General features: G+C 34.9%; 1 protein-coding gene across 13 annotated transcripts in view; it reads left to right on the forward strand.

The window, feature by feature from the left end:
- Positions 1 to 20,877, forward strand: part of RIMS2 (regulating synaptic membrane exocytosis 2) — a 448,647-nt gene that overhangs the window by 68,083 nt on the left and 359,687 nt on the right. For all 13 annotated transcript variants that reach the window (XM_085053372.1, XM_085053378.1, XM_085053373.1 and 10 more), the window contains one exon: positions 15,445 to 15,655. In XM_085053372.1, the coding sequence (XP_084909498.1) occupies positions 15,445 to 15,655 (211 nt within the window). The remainder of the gene's footprint in view (positions 1 to 15,444; positions 15,656 to 20,877) is intronic.

Raw genomic sequence — 20,877 nt, forward strand, 5'->3', positions numbered from 1 at the left:
GTGAGTAAAGTGTTCTTATTTGTGTTGTCTTGTTTTATTCCTTTGATAAGGAGTAGTTGTAGGATTTGATCAATTAATTATATAAAAATATAATTAAATATTCATTCCATAATTGAAGAGGTGTTGAGGGGCAGCAAGGCTAGAGAAAAGAAGTGTCTATTTATTCTCCCTTATTTAAGGCAGGAAAGGATTAGGCTGATTTAGAAAGGCTGACTACAGGATGTGGAGTTCTGCCATGTTTACCTAGGGAAGACATACTAGATGAGACAATTGTCTTTTATCACCAGGAGTAGAATTTTGTCATGTGGTGGTAGTCTTCACTCAGTTCTGGTTTTAGAGATTTGAGGACAGTTGAACACATAGTCAGAACATTCAGGTATGCTCCAAAAGGACAGTTCTCAAAATATTTGTATCATGAAACCCTCCATCACCTCTTCTATTTTACAGATGTATTTATCTTTTTGCTTTTTCAATATAATCATTTCCATTTGCTTTTACTTGTGCACTCATGGGTGGCTTTCTGTGATCAAAGAGAAGTAATATTGATTTTACAAAAGTAGGAAATTTACTTATCTCTTCCAAAAGATGTTTCTCTGATTATGTTCTGTATAGAGAGAAAGTTGAAATAAATTCATAGTGATTTGGCTCCTGGAGTATCTTGGACTCAGAACAAACATAGACAGATGGTGCCAGGGTGAGTTGATCAGAGGCCTGGGGTGAGGAGGAATACTACTGGGTACAAAGTCTCATCTATGAATAACATTAACAGGCAGTGAAGATTCTCTCAGAGCAAAAAAGGCACTGTCACAGAAACAAAAATCCAGTTTTTACTGGGGCCTAATCAGAGTCTGGATATGTCACTAACATGATTCAATGACTCCAAAATTTGAACGCTGCTCAGTAACTGTAGTTACTCACTCTATATGTCACCTTTTTATCATCCTTTAGGAAGTTTTGCATCCGTTTGTATATTCTCTGGGTTCCACAGTTGATTGCTAAGAATAGTTTTTTGGTAGGAAATGGATTTTCTTGTTTCAGTGTGAGGATATTAAGCAGAGAGAATTTTGATTTTGTCAGCAAGGACACAGTCAGACCTCTTGTCTCAGGCATACTTTATCCACATATACAGACCTTGTCAGAAAACTGTTTTGGAACAGTTGTGGACACCCCCTTATCCCAGTTATGTGCCTAAGAGTGAAATAAATTTGATTGTTTCTAGTTCAGTGTTTACCAACAGGGTGAAAAACACTAATATTTGTATGACAAAAATCTGATTAACAGGCAACTTCAGAAACAGCAGCACATGGCCTGTTTCAAGATTAAATGTGAATTTTAAGTAGCAAGCATACTGCAGTATATTTCATCATATCTAGTGATGTTGCTGCATTCTCTTTACAGTATCTCTGTTGAATCTCTTATGAAAATATTATGCTACGTGTTCTATTGGAAACTATTCTTTAGAAGATTTGCTATTGAATTTGGACTCCATTGTGTGTATTTCCCAGCTATTGCAATAATAATTATCTATGCACATGAAATGAATATTCTTCCTTTGCTTAGACATGCAACATTGATGAATTGTGATAACTCTAGGACCACAACTTTACTCTGCTAATTTGTTCAGGTTTTGGCTGTGATATCACAGCCCTGCCTTTGCCTCTCTTTTGACTCTACCTTTAGTGGCCAGGGAAAGATGAAAGTGAGATGTATATACAATAAGCTTCTTTGAGTGTCCATATTTAAAGAAAGCTCTTGCTTCCAATGTTGAAAACTGACTCTTACAAGGATCCTGTTGTAGCAGCTTAGTTACAATAGCAGAAAGAATTGGAAACATATCAGTATTGATATTGTGTCATCTTTGAATAGTGATGTCTGGTCAGTCCTGGATACAAAAGACATGCAAAATAAGAATGGCAATTGATTTTGACATGATTTGTTTTCCACAGATGGAATTGACCAGGTTCTGCAGGAGGGACAATACTAAATAAACTTTTTTTTACCTCCAAATTTTATTCTACAATATCTACAATTAGGATAGTAGATTTTTAAAAAAAGTTGTGGCAGTTGAGGATACCTCTGTGAGAAAGAGAAAAGGTAAAACCACATTATAAAGTAAGGCTTTCCTTTTGCCAGAGTCTGCCAAGTCTGATTTGCATTGAACATGCTTAGGGATTGAGCTTGCAGATCTTATTACTGGGGGGAAAAAAAAACCCCAAATAAAAGCACCAGAAAAAAAGGCTTCACAGCAATTTAGCTGATGACATAACAATATAATAATCTATGTGCCCTGATCAGAAATATGAAAAAATAAAATGCATGAACCTTAGAACTGCGATGCAGGAGAATAATTGTTTGATGAAGAGCAGAACCAAGACTTGTTCCTCTCATTTAAATGCAATTGTGCTAAAACAAATGTGAGTAAAATCTGTTTGTATTTACTATAGTATTCAAGTTTTGTAGGAAAACAGATATTCACAGAGCTGTCAGTGTCCTTTCTCCCTCTGGTAGCTCCTGGGTTCTGCTGCCTCTGCTTCCTTTGCTCTGTGGGGTTATGGGCAGCCAAGAATGGGCAGCAGGCCAGCTGGTGGCCTCACTACATTCTCTACAACCCTCATGTATACCCAGGAACTCTGAGCTCTTAATGGTTAATTAATAGGCTTTAATTAAGAGGTTAAAGGATTTCAATATAGGATTAAATTCTGATCTTCTCTCTGACACTGATTAGTTGGGACAGTTTTGTACAACTCCACTTATTTGGAAAACTCAAGCATTATCTGTCAGAAATAGTATAAGATTATTTATACAATTTTTGACACAGAAATTTCTTATCTTTTACAAAGTAATTTTTATCAAATACTTTTAATCTTAAAAGTAGAAATAGTGCTGCAACCTAAATTGGCATATTTTACATCTGAGAAGCAAAGCTTGAGTTCAATGCACTTTTTTCAGTAAAGGGGAGGTATGGAGGCATGGATTTAGAAATAATTAGTGTGGGGAAAATTGTTACACACTTTGTTCATGCACTTACAGGAAACCCACCCTTCTGCAGGTGAGAGCATCTGTCTGTTTTTGTGAGCTCCTTCCTCATTAAAAAATCACATTAGCATGATGAAAATAATTTGTCTTTTGGCCTTACTTCCTGTTACTTTAAAAATATAAGCAGTATGGAAAATTAGAGTGTTCTGAGAATTGGCAAAGTGTTTCAAGAGGCACTCCTCCTATTGTGCTGCTAGCAATGTGGCTTCACTGGTGCTACTTTTACAATAAAAATACCGATGCAGTTAGAACCAAGATGCATCAGAAATAGCTGCAAACACCAATTATAGTGGTGATTATTCAGCATCAAACATATTGGTGAAGTTTGCTTGGGTGAAGTTGAGACAACTATTTGGCGAGCACCACCAAGACTTGCTTATGCTTGCTTTCCCAGCATTGCTCACATTTATTTCCTGTTTGTTGGAAAAGGAAAATCACCAAGATAGGGACACTCCTGTCACAGAAGTAAAAAGATAGGGGCTGCTTAATAATTGAAAATGCTCATGAATGTTGTAAACAATGTGGAATGAACTCATTCTAATCATGATACTGCAGTGTCAGGAGGTGTTACATTTCGGAGCTGAGACAGTCTGACCTATTATTTAGTGTGTATTTATTTTGTCTATGTGTGTAATTCTCCAATGAAAAAGTAATTTTTCCTTTCACAGTAAGGATAAAAGCGTTTACCACAGTACCTTAGTTATTCTGGACATCTCTAAAACTATAGGTGTGAAGTGAATGGCTTCCTATTGTAAGTCAACAGATGATGCAAAAAAAAGGAACCCGAGTGACCATGAGAAATACTACCTCTGCTGCACATGCCATTTATGAATGTAATAATGTTGCAATGCACTTAATTGCCAACAACTGAATTAGCTTCTTTTTCAGGCACATTTGGCACATACCATATACCTTTAAAAGGAAATTTAGAATAAAGTTAATAAAAGAGTCATTTATGAAAACAAGTAAAATATAAAATAAACTGTGAAACTTCTTGTGAGTTAATAATTCAGATAGAGCTATAATTTGTATCATTTTAATAATAAAGCTGTTTAAAAAATAAAGGTCTAGTAGTTAAAATGTGTCCAGATGTACTTCAGATTTCTTAAAACTGATATTTACTAGAATTCCTAAAATAAGCAATATCAGCAAAAATGTAGTCAGGATGCAACTAGATTTCTAATGTTTTTACATTAGTGCAATATTTTTGCTTCAAAACAGTGATCGAATTAAGAAAAATCATCTAACCTTAAAATTTAACGTTTTTTAGATACAAAAAGTAGAATGACAGGATACCAATAGACTGTAAAAGGAGACTTTTATAAGAGCAAAATGTATTTCTAGGAATTTAGATTTCAGGTGAGAATTTTTATATAGGGTATGGAAGTTTGTGTACATCCTGTCTCAAGAGTGTATGGAAAATATCCCAATATGAGTCTTGAGTCGTGCATAAAACCCAGAAGGTAATCATGGTGCTACAATAGCCCCAAAATAATCCTAATTCTGGTTAATAAAATACTTCCCTGTTAAAAAAAAAAAAAATTGTGGGATGTTATTTCCTTTCTTCAGCTTCAGTTCCAGCTTCAGCAGGGAACTCTGACCCTTCTTTCTACTTTTTTTTACCTGGGGATCTTTTGTGATTGATTGACTTACAGGTCTACAGACATTTTGGTTTCTGGTTGAGATTTTCTGATAGATAGACTACTGCAAGTGGTGGTTGAGGGTGTCATGACTCTAGACATGAATAGTGCTGTGTCTGATGTGCTTATTTTACAGCAACATAGATTTTCTCTGTCCTTTTTGCCTTCTCTCATAGAAATTAAGGACAGATGCTGGTTGCAATCAATATGAGAGTGAATGTAGAAAGAAAGCCTCACTGTTCCTATGCACAGTTTCTGAAAACTCTACTTTCAATTGTGCAAGTGCTTAGCAGCAGCAGTACATGATAATAAGGTATAAGTACAACTGAAGATTCAAATAGTGTCACCAATTGTAAAGTGCCTCTGATGGTATCCTTTTTAATATTCAGTAAAGCTTGAGCTCATGTTGCATCGTTACCCTTAAATGAGAGAGTTACAAAAGTTTCCTCCTGTCACCATGACTATTTTTCCAAACTTGACAAACAATTGTTTTTGAGACAATTGTTCTTTCCTACCATAATTGGCAGAAATTATTTAAGTGAAGTTGAAGGTATCTGGATATGTAAAGCACACAGAGTGACTGCTTATGTCTTTTTTTGTAATGAGTTAGTTAAAAAAAAAGGACCATAATTATCTGTAATTTTTAATCTGTAATCTTGTCATTTCTTTTACTTACTATAACTGGGGTGAAATATAAATGTAATGATGGTGCACATGCCCAACTTTAAAGATCTTGGTCTTGTGCTTTGTCACATACACTTCCTGGCAGCATCCTTTTGCTGTACATTCAACTGCTTGCTCCTGATCTTCACTGTCAGCTGAGGTTCAGTTCTTACAGCTTCAGCACTTTATCAAAGCAGCTCCTTTGGGATAGTGTGGGTTGCAAACACGGGGACTAGGCCATGGAACTGGAGATAAAATATTTTTAACTTCATGAATGCAGTTGTGGAATGAACTTGGAGAGTTTCCTTGGAGAGTCAGGCACTTTTTCAATGACAACTGGCATGGGTAATATTACTTTAAATGAGACCTAAAATTACCTGGGAAGTGCTGGCCTTGTCACAAGTGTAAAGAGCACAAGGAAAACTACCACTGTTGAGTATAACAGTATGGATTTAGCTTACCTGCTTGATGTTTAAACATTAAAACCAGAGTCCTACTATACTCCCAGTATATACAGCTGGTGAAGGTAAAGAATTAGGTGACAAAATTGATTGAAGGAAAAATGAAGAATTTTTTAATGGAGAAAGAATTAAAAATGTAATAAAGAGTGTTTGTTTATTTTAGAGTCAAATGAGAAAAACATGGTAGGAACAGACAGACTCGTAATGGTTTAAGAAGTGAAATTAATTTTTTTTTTTTTTTACTACCTGAGCAGTTAAGGAGATTGAGGAAAAATACCCCAGTGTAATCACCATAATATTTGCATGAAAGTTGTGGGAACTTCTGTTGTAACATAGGATTTTAAATAGGATCCAGAAAAAATAGAACCTTCTCAATTACATTGAAATAAAACAGAGTGGTGGAAAAATATTCAAAGGTGTAAAGTAGTTTCCATACAGACTTATGAAGGAAACTTCATTGTTTACAGGTGGTTACTCTTGTAATTATCAGCTATGGAAAAACTAGGGAGTTTGCTCTGAATGATTTGGCCATAAAACTTTTCGTGTAATGTTGTATTATCTTTAATTTTAAATGCCCATATTTCTTATTATCTCTAGAAAGGTGTTGGAAAAGATCTTGATAAATTAGATTATTTATTATACTGTGTCTGTTTAAAACTTAGTTGTGACTTTCTAGCTTTATGTCTATTACAGATTGTAAAATTACAATAAACAGTTCAATAAAAGATTAATTTTAATGAACAGGAAACAATTAGAAAGATATCACTTCTCCGTTTAATCTTGCAATTAATTTGAGCTGCTGAGGAAATGGAAGCAAGTGAATGTTTTTCTGAGGAAAACTGGAAGTAACAGGTACAGCCAGGAGTAACCTACTTCTTTTTTCCTCTTTATGCATCTTGATATCATTAAAACCACACAGAAATATGATAGCATTAATTGTTTCAGTTCTTTATACTCCATATGTTCATCTTCTTCATGTTCACTTTTTCTTGTGTTCACAGGACTATTGTACTTAGCTATTGTTCCCTGCTCCCTTGTCAACAAAGAGCAGTTTCACTGCTGCTAATAAACAAAGTTAATAAACAAAGGCTGCAGTTTTATTCAATACTAAGTATTATGAACAGAAAAATATAGGTAAGGTAATCCTGTCTGTTCCAGCTAGGCTTTTTTTCTAGTTGATAATGAATCTGTTGATTCATTTACAGCATCATATCCTCATTTATTAAAGTGGAAGGGCTTTTTCTTCCACATCCTTTCTTGTCTTTGTTTTTACTGAGTTGCTGAATGTATTAAATTAAACTAGAGTCAGTGACATGACTTCATCTGTGGTTACAAATTTATGTAGAGTCATACTAAGTCAATTAATTCATGATGACATCGGGAAGGGTGCAATCAGAGAATATTTTCTATTTTGTTAATTAGGTTAAATAAGCTGTGGGCAAAGTGTGATGCAGTTTCTGCAAGCCTTTGCAGAAAGCCCTAGTACGTGGGGAAAGGAGAGAATGGATCCAGGCCAGCTTGAAGACATTCTATTGGCCATGTATTGTACTTCTAAGAATGGCCTGTTTGGATTCCCACCAGCAGAGAATTTTTGGGTTCATTCTTCAGCATGAGGCAAATGATGTTAGGTCATAACTAGACATTTTTACTAGACTCCCTTGCATGGAAAAGAGAGACTGAAACAGAGATCAGGTAGTTTTGGATGCTCATTAGCTCTGAAATAGTTGGCTTTTCCCACTTGACTTACAAGTGAGAAGGAGCACTGGTGTAAACCAAGGGGAAGATCATTTAGCAACCACAGTCTTTCTGTTCTGCAAGCTCCTTTTCTTCTCTTCAGCATTTCAGGCACAGTCAGTGTAATGCACTTAGATTTAGAGTACATATATGCACTTAGATTAAAAGTATATGAATTTTATAGTATTTTTTCAGGGAAGCTATCCAAAGACATAATGTTCCATATGTGTGAGCTTATTTTAAGTGTGTCTGTGCCCTTTTAACCTCGGGTTTAGATTTTGGCCATCTTTTTTTGTTTGTTTGTTTGGTTGGTTGGTTGGTTTTTTTTCATTTTTTTGTTTTGTCTTTTTTTGTTTTCTTTTGTTTGTTTTTTGTTTTGTGGATTCAGTAAGAGTGTTATATTGATAACTAAATACTTCAGTCATTGAGAGGCAGATGGTATTTTTCTTACTGTGAACAAGTTTATTTCTTTTGTAAGAAAGTCAATCTTTCACTAGGTTTAGTGCCCCCTTGTTGTCGGATTACTCAGTTCTGTAGGCTCTTTAAAGATGTTCTGCACTTAAAATTCCATCACTGTCCCTCTGTTTTTATTGCATGATAATGAATATCACAGAATAATTAAAGTGCATATTCCTTAGTTGGTTAGAGATTAGGAAATGTAAAAATCATGGGTTTTTTTCTAGATCTCTCCACCTGTAAATCAACTCAGACCATAATAGGTGAAAAAGCTAAAAATTTCAGATTTCTTTCTGCTGACATTTTCAGGAGGATTTGCTCTATCTTTAGAAAAAAAGTCACAGTGAAATATCTCAGTATTTCACACTGGTGAACAGGGCTGTTATTGTCGTTATATGGCTTATATTTAACCTTATTTTTTCTAAACAAAATATTTTAAATGCTAGGAAAAATATGTCTATTAGCTTTTAAAGTGGGGAAAATGCATTTCCCACCTGAAAAAAGTAGTGTGGAGTTCATTTTCTGCTACATTCTTCACTTAAACAGATAAAAAAAAAGAAATCAGATTATTTATCCAAGTACAACTCCAACAGGAGAGAATATGCAGTTTTGAGATAAGCTTGGGAGTTACTGTTTTTGCATAGATTTCTTTGACTCAGGGCAGGTAGAAATCCAAATGAATTGGATTTTATGGTATCTTCTGTTTACTGGATAATATACCTGAGATAAAAAAGAAAAAGTTAGTGAAAGTTTAGCTAAAATGGATACTTTCAGCAGGAATCAAAGTAAGTGCCTCTCACTAGCTCTTTTCAATATCTTAGATTTCTTCCAGTTATTGTAAATTTTAGGCCATAGATTTAAAAGTAATATTTTTGCTCTACAGTTGTATTTTTAAGCCCTTTCAGTTTGCATTCTCTGCATATATTTTTTGCAGTCTAAAGTCTAAGCTTCAACATTTCACTTAGATAGATGACTCTGAGGTTAAACCTACTGACAGGAGAAAATAGTTAACTTTTATTTGAGGAAAGCAGACAGTTAGAAATAGTGTGTCAATTCCAATGAGACAGTCAAAATTTTGCCAGCAAGAAAGTTGGAGTGCTGTGAATTGAGCAAATATTTGTAGGGATCTCTTCTGACATCTACTTTCTGTCAATATTTCATTTTCACTGATATGAAAGCTGAAAACTCTGAATTGTGAATGGCTTCAATATTCTGGTTATATTATCTCCCTGGGCATGATAACCCATTAGTTTTAAACAGAATTAGATGTGAGGTTTTTGTTCGAAGTTAGATTTGAGTCTTTGGTTGCTTAACAATTTTTCTTTATCTGATAGACTTAAAGCAGAATCATGGTCTTCTGAAGATCATTTTTGTGTGATGTCCTTTCTCATTTCACTTGAATAATGGCAAAATCATAATTTTTCAATTAAGAAAATTTCTATTTTGCATTGGTGAACATGTTTAGTTTTGGTTTTTTTCATTTTTGTTTTACTGCCTCCACGTATCCGTATCAAAGCATAAACTCAAGGTTTTTTTGCCCTTTGCACTATATGGAGTTGAAAGCCAGTGTGAGTTCATTGGTCAAAATTTGAGAGAGTTAACTATTCTCCCAGTAGTTTATAAAAAACATTAAGAGCTGGGTTCTTTTCTGCTAGTAAAAGTGGTCACTTTTTTTCTTTTCAGTACTGCTAAGCCAGATAGTTGTTGAATATTGTTCCTTATAATTCTGCTTGGGTTTATACTTCATATCTCTTATCTGATTCCATTTCCAATTACATAACAATAGAAATGTTCCTTGAAATGCATCTCTGAACTGACCTCCTGCTAAGAGTATGGTTATTGCCAAGACTCAGTTAAGGCAACTGGAGCTTTATCGGGGCAAGTTTTGAAAACCTCCAAGCATAGTGATCCTACAGTGTCTTGGGACAACTTTTCTCAGTGCTGCACTGCCTTCTAAATGGACATGCTTCTCCTAATACCCAGCCTGAACCTCCTCACAAGGTGCCATTTTTGTGCCTTTTGCTCTTTGATTTGGATTTTTGACTACCAGGAAGAATTTGGCCCTGTAATCTTTTTTTTTCAGGCAATTTTTGGATTAGATAGCTGGTTTCAGGGAGGTGTTATATCACTCCTTAGACCATTCCTTTTCACTGGGTTGAGCAACGACATGATCATTTTCTTTTTTGTTGACAAACTGGACTTGTCAAATGTGTCCAGTTTGTCAACATCCATCACCAACTGGCAGACACCAACCTGGGCACAATAGTCCAGGTGCAGCCTTGCTAGTGCCAGCCAAGGGGAATAAATAACTTCCCTTAATCTGCTGCTCATACTCTTGCTAATATGGACCCCTATGTAATTTGTCTGATTTGTAATGCGAGCACACACACACACACACCACTGGCTCATTGCCTGTTTTCCACCCTATTTTCTATGGTTCTTATCAGCAGAACTGCTGTTCAGCCTGCTGTTTCCCAACCTCCACCAACACATGGGGTTGTAGACTAAGAATAGTATCCATTAAGAAGTCGGCGTACTCAGTGATAGGTTAGCTGGTACTATTGTAAAAGTAGAAACTTCAAGTGTACAGTGCAGGGAAGAATGTCATATGCTACTAGATAGTCATTGCCACCAGCAGAAGAATCAAGTGAATGGACTTGGCAGAACTGAAAGTGAACCTTTTGGGAGCCTGGATTAAAGCCACATCTGTCCTCTGTGCCTAGCCATAGGAAATGAGGCAAGGGTTACATCTGTAATAAAACTTGGAGAGACGTGTAGCCAGGAAATGAGACGTGGCTTTTACACTTACATCCTGGATTCTTTCTTAACAGCTGCCCATCTAATGGTAGATTGTAAACAGATTTGGAAATGTCAGAAACATTTATGTGAATTTTTGGAAGACAGATATAGTTTCAGAACTTCTGGTCAGTAATTTTTTTTTTTTTTTTTTAGTTTTGGTAAAATGCAAAATGCTGGAAGCTTTAGGGTTGTTTCTAGAGGAGAATAATAAAATACAATAATAAAATGTCAGACTTAACTTGCTTCTCTTACTTGCTTTTGGCATGGATCATGTGACACTCACAGTTTGCTACTTTTTGACTGATATAGAATTTCTCATTTCTGGAAAGGTGTGGGCAACCAGGAATAAGCAGAATTAAATTAACTCTGTTCCAGAACAAAGCAAGTATTCAAACAGAAACTGTTTCTTGACGTTGACAGAACAATGCAAGTTCTTACAAACTGCTGCTTTTCACACTGAGAAGTCCTCTATGAAGTTATCTTGGATATGTTGTACAAAAAAAGAGCTTGACTAGTCATATAACTCTCATGAACTTCATCACCGTAACTTCTAGCAGATACAAGTGTGATTCAGGGAACTAATTCTCACAAGAGCAGAACTTAATTATCAGTTTTCCAGAAAAGATTTTCATTATCATTAAGTGTTTGCATAAACTCATACCAGCTTCTCCTTTTCCTCTAAAATTTATAGCAGTCATTAAAGTACATGCTTGTTTTTTTGAAACAAATGTAAAGGAGTGAGACTTTGCATCAGTACAGATAGATGGAATGTCCTATAGAGGCCATTGCCAAAATACACATGTATAAGGGTTATAGATATGCATTGCTAAGTTTTCTACTTAAATTATATGTTACTTATGGTTTGATATAATTATCTGGATTTACAAACAAAAAAATTCCCTATCATGCCTAAGAATAAGTTTTTTCATTATGGATAAACATTTTGGCCTGAAATGCAACCCTTATACAGATTCCATTTTTTTACTATGAGAAAGACATTGAGGTGCTGGAGTGAGTCCAGAGAAGGGCAATGAATCTAGTGAAGGGTCTGCAGCACCAATCCTCTGAGGAGCAGCCAAGGGAGCTGGGGGTGTTTAGCCTGGAGAAAAGGAGGCTCGGGGTGGCCTTATTGCTCCCCACAGCTGCCTGAAAGGAGGCTGCAGCCAGTTGGGGTCAGACTCTTCTCCCAGGTAAAAAGTGATTGGATTAGAGGAAATGGCCTCTAGTTGCGCCAGGGGATGTTTAGATTGGATATTAAGAAAAAATTCCTCATGGAAAGGGTTTTCAAGCATTGGAACAGGCTGTTCAGGGAAGTGTTTGAGTCACCATCCCTGGAGGTGTATAAAAGACGTGTGGATGTGGCACTTGGGAACATAGCTCAGCAGTGAGCTTGGCATTGCTGGGTTAACAATTGGACCCAATGGTCTTGAAAGGTCTATTCCAACCTAAACTATGCTATGAATCAAGGATGGGTCTTGACCTCTTGCATTAACAGAGTAACTCACTGGATATAGGAACTGGAAATTGTAGTCTTGGGATACTTGTGTTCAGTTTCAGGCCCTGAAGTTTGTCTTGGTACTGGTTACTTTTATTTCCCTGTTAAGTGAACTCCTGAGCCCCTCAGGTAACAATGTTCTGAGTAGAAAGATGAGCATGGACAGCTTGAACAAAATGGAATTTTATTTTGCATTACGTTTTCTGAAAAATATATGTCATACAATTTTTACTAAATGTGTTTCAGATACTGTGCTATTCTAAGCACCTGATTATTCCTGTGTGTTATTAGCTTAAATTCTGGCTTAAACTTTTGCAGGCTGGATGATTAAAAAATAATTATTTATCTTCAAAATAGATCAAAAACTTTTTAATGGGATTCCTAAAATGAATACTTTGTATTTTGTTTCAAGTATGCATATTTATCTCAAGTGATTCTGCTTAGCAAGTAGAATACATATTGTGTGTAACTGAATATTTCATAGATTCTTGTGTCTTCTCTGTTTAATTTTTTTCTGACACCTATCAGTCTATGTAATATATTTCTTGGAACAGATAAAGGTGTAATAATGAACAATTTTGGCAGATGTTTCCTACTAGAACAAGGATTTTTGGAAACTACTCTATGTAACCTTGAAAAGTTTATGCTTTAAAGGAAAAGTTATGACCTTTACATAGATTCTTGTGCCCAAGAGGAAACACAAGTGAAATTATTTCAGGACATGAGGCTTAAGATTTGGCAAAAGCCTTGTGCTTTTTATGCATCAGTGAGACTGGTAAGCAAATAATCATACAAACAAAGGCTGTAGATTATAAGGAAGCCACAAAACTGAATGCAGCCTAAAAATAAACTTGGAGTTCAGCATAGATAATATGCTTCAAATGAAGAATGCAATGTTAAGCAAAATTAAAAGGCAGGCAAGGTCTCAGAGATTACATGTGTTATTGATGGAAACAGGCCAGACTACCAGCTACCAATTATACAATGTTTTCAGTGTAAAACACTGAAATGTGCCAGGTTTCCAGATTTCAAAATTTTGTTTTCAACTTCATTCAGCTCTTGCTTATTAGAAACTCGTGTCCTGCCCCATTCAACAAAGAGCACTCAACAGTGAGCTCTTTTGAACCAGGGAGAAGGCAGAGGAAGCCCCTTACTCCTGACTCCCCAATGGCTTTTAGGGCAATGACAACTCTCACATCCCTCCTGCAGAGACCTCAGAGCCCAGAAGGCTGGGGCAGGTGGGAAAGGGCTGAAAGCAAGAGAAAAGGGAGCCACTTCTGTTGTGAGTCCACACTTCTGGGCCCGAGGACAGCCTGTGGATTCAGGATTGGTCTTGAAGTGACAAGAGCAGGTCGACTAGAAAAATGACACATAAGCAAGATGAAGTAATCCTCTTTCCCTCTTTCTGGGAAAGGGTCAGTGGCAGCTGTGAGCTCAGGCCCAGCTCAGTACAGAGAAGAGCCATGACTGCACACTCCTGGCTTGCCTGCTGGAGTGGGAGCTGCCTGCCTGTTCCTATAATTCCTCTGTGGTGTAATGTAAAGTACGTTTTTAGGGGTGTTCTCCTGAAATACCAAGTAAATCCCAACAATTCTTGCCATGTGTGTGAATATCCATGGTGAATAAATGTTTTATTTAATTTTTAACTGACTTATGTAGTATTTGTTTTGGTAAGAGCCTCTAAAAATGCTGATGAAATAGTTTTGCATCATTCATATATATGTGATCTGTATAAAGGATATATTTATGCTTAAGGAAGTTGGTGTTCTGGATTTATTTGTTTTCTAGGAGGTTTTTTTTTATTCTGTCTTATGATTCATGTGTGTTTTTTATTAACCTGATCTCAAGATTCTCAAGAAGAATAATTCTAAGGAAAAATAAATGTCTTTTTTAATTTTTTTTTTTTTGTCTTATGCAACCTTTTTAATGTTTCATAAAAAGTGCTTAATTTTTTGGCTTTTGCATGAGCTTATTCAAGGAACTAAAAAATCTGCTTAAATAAGGTGTTAATAAATTTTAGTTTACTAAATTTTACAGCCTCTATTAGCAAAATTAGGTGAGTTGAATTCCATGCTAAGAATTTAAATGTGTCTGTCCAGACCTCTTTAAATCACAATGATTGCAAAAAAAAAAGAGAAGTCAAAGTTCTTTTTTTTTTTCTGTATGGGTTTGAAATTCTCATGATATGCTATATCACCCTTCAGAATCTGCACCCATCCTTTTCAGAATCTGTAAAAGCTAAAAAATTATGGGTTTTTTACAATGAAAATTAAATTTCCCATGACATTGTTTACCTCCAGAAATAGGGGTTTTGAGAAAAAACCCTGCAATTATAGACCATGAAATGTGTCTGTAGGTTTGGTCAGAATGAGACACTTCTCTTTATCATATATGGAGATGTGATGATTGTGGACTCAGAAATATGGATTAATTAACATGACTGAAAGATTCATTACAGTTCTGTACAATTGTGGCCACTGACTGCATGTGTTTTGAGTTCTGGAAATAGATGGTAAATGTGTGTGTGTATCTTGAGCAATTTTTCCTGGATTTTACACCTAAGGTAGTCTTCTACTTTATATTTTATATGAGGTGACAGTTTCTATCCAATGATATGAATGGCTTAAATTATTTATAATGACTTGTTAAGATGAGGTGACTTATTATGGGCTTAAACCCAGTGACTGAAAAGTCATAGAAAGAGCATTTTAGAATCATTCTATGCAGTATTGCTAGATAAATGAAGATAAGGTAGATCAATAAAAGATATATTTGCATCTGTGTGCTGGAATTAGGTAAAAGTACACTCTGAAGAATGAATTAGATTTTTTTTCCTGTTATTATCTATCTTATTCTTTAATACCATGGGCTCTTGGATCACTTATCCTGTGTTTCCAACTGCTGTATTTGCAGCAAACAGCTGGTTGCATCCTTAAGCAAAGTTACACTTCTTTGTAACAGCTGGACTGTGAGTGGGATGTTGTCAATGCTGAGCTTTCTCCTAGAGTTTACTTATAGTGAAAAAGAAATCATTCTTGAATGTAACACTTCTGGAGCATCATAAATAAATGTATTTGCAGAAAATTATTGCAGTTTAGTGACTGTGAAGTATTTGTGGGCAAAAGTAAATCAACAATTAATGATCTCTTCTCTTCTGCAGAAAATTACATCAGCAGTTTGAAATGTATAAGGAGCAAGTGAAGAAGATGGGTGAAGAATCACAGCAGCATCAGGAGCAGAAGGGTGATGCCCCAACCTGTGGCATCTGCCACAAAACAAAATTTGCTGATGGCTGTGGCCATAACTGTTCATATTGCCAAACCAAATTCTGCGCGCGCTGCGGAGGAAGAGTGTCTTTGCGGTCAAATAAGGTATGGAGTTACGAGAGTTTAACAGCAAGCTTCTCCTAAACTCAGTATCTCTTATTCAATGCTTGTGAGTCTGAATCACATAACTACTGAAACAGATTTCCTTTAAGGACACGATATCTCCTTCAGGGGCTTTTCAGAAATCTATCTCATTTCGTGTAATTTCCAATTGCACATGAATTTATGACTATGGCTTTTAAGTTAACACATACCATTTTTTGACTAACAAACTCATGCAAGTACATTTCTTTGATTGGAGGATCTGTCTCTATTTGAGAAACAGAAGTATATCTAAGCATCTAGTGATGCTAATACTGAAATATTGATTATTACAAGGTACAGCAAGGATTTGTTTCTTTCCTGCTTGCCCAGGCTCTTCTGTATAAGATTAGTGTAAAATTAGTGTTAGAATATTATATATGATATAATATTGTGTTTTAAAATATTCATTAGCTATTTTATATAGCATACATGCAAATGCATAAACATGCAAATGTTAACCTATTTCTGAAAAATAGTTAAATGCACTAACATATATTGCCACAACTAGTATATTATATAGGTGTTTATTGTATAACAAGGGGTAAACCAGCAATCTGAATTTTTTAAAAGGCTGAATGATAGAGTAAAAAATTTAGCACAACTGATGTAATCACAGAGGACTCTTCTGAGATAATTTTACTCAATATTTTACATAAAATCTTCAAATCTGATATACAGAATCTTTCTCAGATTCTGACAGATACTTGTAGAAGATGTATGACAATATTCAAGCAGTATTATGCTAGTCTTTTGTGGAAACAGATCTTGTAAACAATACAATAATTTATTATTTTAATATTTATTAATGTAGTATTTTTTAATAGTTCATTTCCGTAAGGAATTTTTTTCAGTAATATGCTCATTGCAAATACCATGCAACTGGTAAATATTATCTTTTATAAGGTAGGAGAAAACAGTATACATGTCATACATTTCTTTGCCCATGACTGAAAACTAGGTTTAAATAATGGACTGAAGTTTTTGATTGACAAAGTATAAAATAATAAAAAATATAAAAATATAATATGTATTGATGATTAAGTAATTGAGATCACATGTAAATGTCTCAAATTGCCTTGGTTTTTGTTAGGGTAATTAAAAAATGCTGTCTTCAGTCAATTCACATATTTTATTTGTTGTTTTATAACTACCGAAGTCATGTTGCTAGTAATAAGAGAGACAGTAATTACTGTATTAATCTCATCTGATTATAAACACTAATGAGGACAGATATTTGAGTCATTATGCCTACATTCTTAGAAACATAGTATTAGGAAGAGTGCTTAATTTCCGAATGAAACATTCTGATCCACCATTTAGATTCTCCTTGGGATGGGTCATCGGAACTTGACAGATGACTTCTGACTTCTCTTGACAGATTTCCAATGAGATTCTTCCATAGCCTCTCAGATAATTTATTCCACTGCTTCACCATGCTCACCACAGACAGCATTTCTTACTAACCTAAATCTGTCTTTCAGTAAGCCGACTTCTCCATTCAGTCTGAGACTTCTGCAGCTCTCCTCAGCTGGCATTTTTTTTTCTATTACTGTTGCTAATTTAGTGTGAGTCTTTCCTGCACCTCATTAATTTTTCTTCTAGATAATTTATGAATATGCTGAACAGAGTATCTCTAGATTGATCTCCTGTGAGGCTTCACTGGTGATACCTTTCCCTTAAAAAAACCTGACCATTTATTCCTGTCTTTTTCTTCTCATTCTTTCATAGTTAAGTTTTCTCATGGATGAGTTTATTCCTATTCCATGGCAGCTGAGATTCTTTAAAAGCCTGTAATCCCAACTGAGCAGTAGGAATAAATCCCTTTTTCTCACTTTCTCTGTGACTACTTGAAAGAATTCTAATACATGTAACAGACATGAATTCCCTCTACTAAAGCCGTTCTGACTTTTCCACAGTTTTTCATAATTTATTCATATGCTTGCTATTTTTATCCTGTAATCGGGTTTCTAAAAATCTGTTCAATGTGGATGTCAGACTCATATGTCTATTCTTTGATTGATAAAATATTGGAACTCCTTAAAAATAATGTGGTATTTTTGCCAACTTTCACACTTCTTATCAATGAAAGACTGTATTGCAGTTAATAATTATTTTAGACTGGAGATGCTTTACACTAACTATCATCTAATTTTAAAAGTTTGTTACTTTTTTTTTGTTTACTCACTTTATAGCTTCTCTTTCTGAAATATCAGTTCAAAGTATGTCCTCCAGTTTATTCTTCATAAAATAATATTCTAGAGTAAGAATCTTCCTTATCACTGTGAATATAAACAAAAAAGATCTAGTTCAGAAAGACTGTGGAAATCTCCTATTTATGATCTGTTTTATGCCTACACTGATTATTCTATTAAAACTATTTTGTTCTACCAGAATTTACTAGAATTCATTATTTTGTCTTTTCTTTTCTGGATGCAACTTCAACTTCTTGAAGGATGCCTTCTAATAACTTCCTGTTTTAACTTTGCTTTCTTTGGTGTTTGTAGACATTTTTGACACATTATATATATGTATGTGTGTGTATATATATATTATATATATATATATTATATATATATATGCTATATATATATATATATATTTTATATTTTATATATATATAATATATATATGCTATATATATGCTATATATATATGTGTGTGTGTGTATATATATATATAGTTTAGTGCAGGCCAGTATTGGCAGTATGCACCTCAGATGATGGAGAATTGCACAGAACACTTCTCTCTCTAAGGTCTCAAGGCTAGCTACTGCTTAGAAGGTTCATGGCCATGAGTAGGAGCAGGGCAGGGAAATGTTTTGGCTATTTTCAGAGCATTAGATTAGGATCCTCAAAATGTTTGGATGACTTATTCCTTTTCCAGTTTTGTTAAAGTTTCTGAAATATACAAACATTAGCATTCAGTTCAAGCTGTACAAAAGTTATCGTTATGTGGGAGTTCCTAATAGATCAAACAAATAAAACTGATAATGGTGGCACTTTGCTTCTCTACAGTTTATTATCTTGGTGAGTAGAGTATACTGCCAGGATGGGGGCCTAAATTTCAAGGGAGTAAGAAACCTTGAACAGTAATCTTTTATGTGTATGAACAGTTTCAGATTGATTAAAACTGAAATAATAAATCCTGTGAGAGCAAGAAGTAATTGCTCTTAGTAGTAAGAGTACCACTGATATATAAAATATACCACTGTTCTGTTTTAAAAGTTATATACTGATTTATATAGGGAAATGCACATTGAATGAGGCAGTAGATGGCAGAATAAGGTTTATGCAGGTGAGACATTTAAATGCTAAAGTGTTGGAATAATACAGCTTCCAGATTGATACAAGTTTGTGTGCAGTGAATATAAATTTTAGCAGCAGAAAGGCAGTTCATAAACTGACCTTTCACTTGTCCAGAAACAAAGAAAATGCCTTTCTGAGAAGTTAATTTAATGCATGCTGAATACCTTTCAGGGTATTTGGCAACCTGCAATCACCTGGAGACAATGAAACATCCTTCTTTCTTTGTGTTTGAAGAACAAATGTAAGATTTTAAATTGTTCTGTAGGACCCAACAAGAACATGAGAAACACATAAGGTGTAAGTAGGGAACTTCTCTCAGTTTCTTGGTTTGGTGAAAGCTTTGCATTCTGATTATTTCCCTGGGGCTATTTGATTTTGAGAAAACTATGAAGTTCCCTTTGCTGAATGATTCCAACTGCAGGCCTTGCAATGTGACCATTTGTATGGAGTTGCAACACAAAATTGTAGCATACTTTTGCTAATCCATTTAATTCTGTTGAGAATTAGCAAGCACCAAAGACTTAGTCTGTCACAATCAGGTTTTCTAAGTTACAAGGATTTGGGATAAACCCAATTATTTGCTGTGCATACAAAGAAGTAGGTCTTTGGAAGATGGTGGTTTGACTTTGCATGTCTCTACAGAAGACACAGAACATTGCAAACATGAGGAAAGGATTCCTCTAAACCATGTGTGTGGGATCGGAGTTTTTTTTTTTCCTTTTTTAGTTTAATCCATTTTAAACATTTAACACTTGTAAAATCTGATAACCTACAACTGTATTCATCTTTCTGGAGAACAAGTATCTCTGAAAAAAAAGGATGTCAGTGGTAAATTATTCCAAAGACAATCTCTTATTCAGAAGTCGTAAATTCACAATTGAAAGTGTAAAAAACTTATACTTCTCATTAGGATAGATTTCACATCTCAGTCACCCCACAAATAGAATAGTTTTGTACTATCAAATATATTGAAGACTTTCCAATCTTAAATCTGGTCCTGATTATATTGGAACAATGTTAATGCCATAGGGAGCATCTATGACAGTTAAGACACCTCTAAACGATGATCATTGTAAAATAATAAAAAAAAAACCCATTGTATTTGAGGTGATCAACCTTTTAATTAATTTGAACATTATACCCAAAATTCTCAGGGCTACAGTTCAGCTGGTATACATCATGGTCCTTAGTAGCTTTCTCCATTCCTTTCCCAGTGGAGTTTGGCTTCTCTGATGATTATTTTGATTGTTCAAAAAACCCCTGTGATTTTAATACAAGCTATGTGGATATGATCAGTCCCTTCAAATGACAACTGCACAAACTATTTCTGTTATTAATTTCATTTATTTCAAACTATTTACATTTCATAGCTCTTTTGATGTCATTAAACAGCAAATGATAGTCTCAGTTTCAACAGAGGCTGCAAGTTTGAACTCTTCACTACTTTAAAGTTTTCATAAACCCTAGAGGTTGTTATGATCCTGATACAGTGAAGAACTCGCAGTTTTACCCAGACTGATAATTTTAGGCAGTTAAGGTGAGAAAAATGCAGTCTTGAAGAGTAGCTTTGGCTCATGCAGTCAGATGCCAAATTGACCTTGTAACAGATCTTTTTAAAAATGGATAGAGTATAGACACTGACTCATTCTAGTTTTATTTTGAGTATAGGATGGAACTCCACTAATTTTGCTTTCATTACCACTACTAAAATATACCTGCATTTTCGTGCGGAACAGGGCAAATACCACTGAAGTCAGACTGATTTGTTGCTTTTTTAGCATTAGTTCTTTGAAAAATGAATTGAATGATTTTTCTAATGTCTTTGCTATTGAAATGACTGACTAGGCTGTCTTTCATAGTCAGTCGTGTCATTGTTTG

This window comes from Lichenostomus cassidix, chromosome 2 (genome assembly GCF_008360975.1).
Source record: "Lichenostomus cassidix isolate B80296 chromosome 2, HeHo_3.0, whole genome shotgun sequence".
In the NCBI taxonomy this organism is placed as follows: Eukaryota; Metazoa; Chordata; class Aves; order Passeriformes; family Meliphagidae; genus Lichenostomus; species Lichenostomus cassidix.